This window comes from Vigna angularis, chromosome 5 (genome assembly GCF_016808095.1).
Source record: "Vigna angularis cultivar LongXiaoDou No.4 chromosome 5, ASM1680809v1, whole genome shotgun sequence".
Classification (NCBI taxonomy): domain Eukaryota; kingdom Viridiplantae; phylum Streptophyta; class Magnoliopsida; order Fabales; family Fabaceae; genus Vigna; species Vigna angularis.
The window spans coordinates 30503162-30509430 of record NC_068974.1 but is presented as its reverse complement, the minus strand read 5'-3'; the positions used below and the strand labels follow the sequence as shown (position 1 = coordinate 30509430).

Genomic DNA, 6269 nt, shown 5'->3' with positions numbered 1-6269 from the left:
CAAATTTATGCAATTGTCATTCCTTTAATAAATAAAAAATTATAAGACCCTTGTATGTATATATGTTACCTTACTATTTGAAATAATATATCATAATTATACTTTAAATCTTTTTATATGTGTGAGCTAGTTATTTCATCACCACCGATGCATGATCATGTATTTATATGGTTAAGTTTAGAGATAAAAATTATATGACTTACTATTGATGGTTTTACCTAGTTCTATAAATGTGATTTTGTTTTTGATAAATGTAATCATTTATAAACATATTTATCTGTGCAAAATAATTCACGAATATAAAAGAAAAATAAAGTAGTTAAACTAGATTAAATTATATTCATATAACTTACTTTTATAAGTAATCGTTAAAAGTTAAGGATATAAATGAGAAACAATCCATCCTTATTTCATAACCTGTTTCTATAGTTTCTCTGATTTGTCTTCTCTTTTTTCAAATTTTATTGTGTTCATAATTCATTATAGTTTATTTGTCATATTATCTTCAGTTTGTTAGCTGATGAAACATAATTTTAACCAAAACTTACTTTTTCAAATAATTTTAACCAAAACTTACTTTTTCTTCTTAGAAAACACACAGACAAACAAATACTACGTTAATAAAAGCAACTAACTACTACACCAAGATCAATAACAACAATTTCATTTCCATGCCACATTAAAATTAGGTCCCTTGAACCTATTTAAATAAATAGTATAAATAAGAATATCATAATCCAAATACATATATGCTCTTATAGCTGAATTTGGACGCAATAACATCATGAAGAGAAGGACATGGCCAACCTATAATTCTATAATCTATGGCATCACAACATGAATGGTAGAATAGAATATTGGCTTGAGTTAAGCCTTGAATGGAAATGAATGACACCGTTGAAGAAAAATCTCCATGGTGGTAGAGCATTAATAGTGACCCACAGCTTTGCCACACCTCAGAGCATTGCTTGGAATTGGATACTCATCTCTCCACGAATTTGCAGGAGAATAAACCCTCAGATAAAATTGCTGGCCCAAATACTGATGAACCCAATTCTCAGATCTCACATTCCACATTCCCACATTGTCCAAAGGCATGTACAGTGCAGTCCATGACTTGGGATAAACCTGCCAAACCAAACAATGTTTTTCAATATCTAACTAATAATGCCAATGAAAGTGACATTTGATTTGACAAAGACTGCTCCAATAAAGAATAACTGTTTGGTTTGAAAAACTTCTCCACAACAATAGAGACAAATGAAATACTTTTTCACGAGACCTAAAAAAGTTTTTTACCCTTTTAGTCAATCAGAAATCACTGCATGATTACAGAATTACTTTAAAAGTAAATTCTGATATGGTTCCTGATATAAGGAAAACCAATATTGAGTTTATCACAAGGGATAACAAACATGATTACCTGAACTGTGGAACGAGAAACTGTATCTCTTAAATTGTAACCAAGCCTGCTTGCTTGTGACCATAGTCCTCCATCCATTCTGCTAGTTCCAATGAAAGATACATTATTATAATGTCGATTTAGTATGACAAAAATGTGTCCACTTTTGTATGTTCAATGGAAGAAAACAAAGAACTCAGAATTTTGAGAGATACATGTTACTACAAGTTGGTAAAGGCAAAAACCATTGATATTAAGTGAATGAGAAAAGTGCTATAAATGAGTGTGCTACATGCATCATATTATATAAAGCTTATTTAACTATAACACTAACTAATCAGAAAGCAAGTAGAATCAAGAGGGGTAGCACAATGAAGTTCAGTATCAAAATTGCAGCAGAAAGGAATGATTAGGTGATCTTACCCTACTACAAAGAAACTGTGGCCGTCAATGTGCCAAGATTCCACAGTGTCTTCAGTATTCTCAAACACAACCTCCAGAAAGCCACGGAAATCGGCTTCCATGACAGAAGTTTGAAGGTAACCACCACCACCAGTGGGGTTGTCAGAGATACTTCCAAGAGAGAACACCCCTTGGATCTTGTAGTAATCAGCCAGTTTAAGTGGTGTATCAGCAGGTATGAAGGACACACTATTCACAGCATATCTCTGTTTGCCATTGATAACTGGAGCAGAATTTTGAAGTCTAATTGTACGAGTTGTGTTTATCAAACCATAATGGTATGATCCTTGTGGATTAGGCCTTGGCCCACTTGCTGTCAAATTCCTCCTGATTTAATTATATATATGTAGTCAGTATGGTAGTTCTGTGTTATAGAATCTATTTCAGAGACAGGATGATGAAAAAATTTGGCAGCATGAAGTCACATAACCTTGTTATATATCACCTTAGCTCTTCACTATGAAATAATTAGATCTCAAATACAGTACTGATATAATTCTGTGGTGGAACTGATCTATGGCATGTCTCAGTTTAGAGTTTATTTAATTAGAATTCGAGTTTCAGCTATTTTTTATGATGCAGACCTTTATTATGTAGATTTCTGAAACGAAACTTCACTTCTGATTGAATAAGAGCAAAAAAAACACATAGCATCTATGTTTTGTCTTAATTAAAAAAAGTTGCATAAGAAATTATCAGCAAATAGCATATATCTAGTAAATGGAGAAGATGAAAATTTACAATCACATGTATCATTTAGCTTTTGAATATGAAATAAATACCTAAGAGAGCGAGCTTGGTTTAAAGACCAATCAACTTGAATAGTTGGCCCCCAAGGAAAAAGGCCAGTAACACTTCCTCCAGAATTACTGTAACGAAAAATGGAGGTAGCATTCAACACTTGAGAGGTAAATCGTGTTGTGACAACAATAAGGTAGTCTTGGGGTGGTTGATCAGCCGTAACCAACACAGAGTAAGTCTGGCCCAGATGAACATCAAGTGAATCATAAATGTTCTGGAGAGTGTGGGTCCCTTCCACCTCAACAATTGTCATTTTATGACCTTGGATTCTGAAATTGATTGAAGTTGTGAGACCCACATTTGAAATCCTGAATCTGTATGTCTTGCCTGTCCAAAAATCAAATACCTCATAATTTAACATGAAATTATCCATCCAAGTATACATGCATCTGCTATGGCATCAGCTTTCAAGTAAACAAGTTGCTTAAAGTTCGTGTATACCTTGATCAACTGTGAATGTGTAGGCATTGGAACCGCGTCCGTTGATGATAAGTCCATCAGGGAAGGGAAGGTCACTTCCACCATCTAAAATTGCCCTCAAATCCTGCAAGAATAAACACAATTTTGCTGATGGTTTAGTCTCTTTTGAAACAGGTTTGGCAGTGAACAAATTAAGTCAAATGGTTAAGGACACAAAAGCTACAACCAGAGCATTTATCAGACGGTCCTAAACCACCAAGTGTCTATTGTGCTCATCAATCTTCACGCAATACCTTATTGAGATTTTCAATTTACTAGAGCATTAATAGCATTCAATTACATGTCAGATGAAAATTAATACAATAGTGGTTCTTTTCTGTACCATAAATCGTGATAATTTTCCCTGACTCATGAAGACACTTGGGTAGGATTTCTTGGAAAGTGCAGATTGTTTCTCAGTTATATTGCACGGAATACAAGGACTAAATAACATTGGGAATGCAAGCAAGATGTATAAAGTGAAAAACTAAAAACATATGTACCATTAATTTGAATTAAAATGCTAGCATGCTAGCATGCTAGCCAAATTCATCAACAGTTATCCAAAGAAAGCAACTTACTGTATGATTTCTCTTGTACCAGTCTCCGGCCAATATGGTGAACTCTCCCGCCGGAGGAGAGAAAGGCACTGGAATCCCGGGGCGGCTCGCAATTTTGAATCCACCATAACCTCCTGCTGCCTTGTGGAATGCAAGAGAAGGGTAGTAGAAGTAGCTACCAATTTGATCCTTCACTTGAAGAACATAAGTGAAGTTCTGCCCTGGTGGAATTGGACAATTGGTACCATACACTCCATCCTGCCATGAGTTTCTCCTCTGCAACACTCCATTCCTATACAAAGAAACAAGAAATATAACACTGAAGTCTCTCCAAATGAATAGCAGAATTTACATATGTATTGAAATTGCAGCTTCTTAGATATTGATGGGTTTCTTTTTTAGTTTAACCTTCTTTCTTATATAATATTCAAGTCTAAATGATCTTAGACTCACTTGAATTCTCAAAACTTATTTACTTTTGGCCACTTTACATATCAAACATTGCCGGCTATTTTGTGGGCAAAGGCAAGATTCCATTCATGTATTATAGTGTAAAATCAGCAGATTAAATCAGCAATTCAGTATTTTATAGATCAGACAAGTGTTTATATTTCAATCACTGGTGTCTATAGTTAATTTTAATTAATTAGATTTTACAAAAAAATATCTGACTTATTATTTGATTAAGATTGGGTAGTTAAAATAAGAGTTGCAACAAACATATGAGAGTGACAATAGAAACATCTTATGATCTACAGAACCACATAACAGAAAATCAGTGACAGCTCCACTCCAATTTTTTCTTTTAAATCACCCAGATCTAGCATTTAGCATATAATACATTCCAGTAAACAACACAAACCATACTTCTAATCCTGCATTATCCCTTTAAACGACGCCGTAGCATCCAAAAACAGGCTCTCATAATAGTGAAAAAACAGAAGGAAAAGGAAACGTGTTTTTTTTATTTCAACTTCTTTCTGCCGCTGATGCTTTCAGTGTGGACTAAACAAAAACGACACCAGAGAGAGAGAGAGAGAGAGAGAGACACTAACCAAGATAAGAGGAAAGGTTCATCCAAGCTATTGAAAACATTGATGATCAAGTTATCATTGGTCACGGCCTCAATTTGTGGCCCTGGAAATTGCCAGTTTATCAAAATCCCCTGCCATTAGAATTTTCACACCATATATCAGTTTCACTCATAAGAACAAACAACAAATTAAGGAGAAAAAGGAAAATTAAAACAGCAACAACATTAACAACAAAAACAACAAAAAGTACCTGTTGTTTAACACCAAGAGGATAAATGTCTCCATATGTGACATTCCAAGTGTAAAACCTATAAGGGTCCTCCCCTCTTGCAAATGCCACTAGCAACACTGTCAAAAATAAGACACTACACACTCTCATGGAGCACCCCATTTCTTGATTCTTGGTGTTTCTCCTTCCCTCCCTAACCCAAAATGTGGATATGGAAAAGGGACAAACTTGCTGCAACTTTGAACCAACCAAGTTCTGTATTTTTTTAACACAGCACCCTCTTTTCCTTTGTGCAAAAGGGTCACAGCCAACCCTTTGCTTTTTTCCTTTTGCTTTAGAACTCAGCCTAGACGGCTGATATAAAGAAAGATAATGTCGGTAGAAAGAGAGAGAGAGAGAAAACGAAAGGGTTCTTCAACAGAAGCAATGGATCATTAGGGAACCACCTCTTGCATTTGCATGTGGATGTGTGAAATGCTTGCCAGTGGCATAATTGAGCTGTACCCAACAATGCAGTACCTTTATAATGAGTGTCAGCAACCTCTTGAAACCACGTCCATTCAAATTGACCATAACTCATTCATTGATGTTAAAAATGTGCATAAAGAAAAAAAAAATATTTCCCAAATTCCCAGAACTAAAAATTACTTACCATATAAATACAAAACTGCAATGGAAAAGCAGTTTTACTTTGGTACGTTGATGATAGAACACAGCTTTAATCTCTAAAATTACACGTTAGCATAACAACTTGAACCAAATAGAAGGTTTACCTTAACTTTCTTTAATTGGGATAATCAATATAAAGAAAAAGATAACATTTTTTAAGCTGTAGTAAATGATATATGAGGGATGAATGTGTCTTTTTGATCTGTGTTGTGTTTTGTTGTGAAGGGATGAACATTTAACTGATATGATCCAGAAACAGTGCATTAGGGTCTACTTTGTCTGCAGTTGTTTGAAAATCCTGCTATTGTGCATTCAAAGCCGCTAACTACTTTATGTGTCACAGTGACACTTACTTGATTTTCGTTCTACACGTTGATTCCATGGCGGATCCAAAATCTAATCGATTCCTTATAATGCTCTCATTTTATGATTGACTCGGGTTTCTTCTGAACAAAAAGATGAAGCAAATCAATAAAAGAAATGACAGAACTTGAATGTAATATCATATGATTAACATTTCACACAACGTAAGAAAAAAACATGTCTGAAATTTTTTTGTTAGGATTTTTAAAACTAAAGTCGATACATTTTAAACTAAATATCTCAAATATTTCAAAAAGTAGAATGACAATAATTTTAACTAATTGTTTAAA

General features: G+C 34.3%; 1 protein-coding gene across 1 annotated transcript; it reads right to left on the bottom strand.

Annotated features, from left to right (window-relative positions):
* Positions 1 to 666: 666 nt before the first annotated feature.
* Positions 667 to 5450, bottom strand: LOC108340732 (L-ascorbate oxidase homolog). The gene is made up of 8 exons (XM_017578281.2): positions 4969 to 5450; positions 4740 to 4849; positions 3706 to 3976; positions 3107 to 3209; positions 2647 to 2992; positions 1826 to 2191; positions 1424 to 1502; positions 667 to 1128 (listed from the first exon to the last, which is right to left on the bottom strand). Exons 1-8 carry the CDS (start codon positions 5107 to 5109, stop codon positions 928 to 930), a joined length of 1617 nt encoding a protein of 538 aa, XP_017433770.1. The 5' UTR covers positions 5110 to 5450; the 3' UTR covers positions 667 to 927.
* Positions 5451 to 6269: the final 819 nt, after the last annotated feature.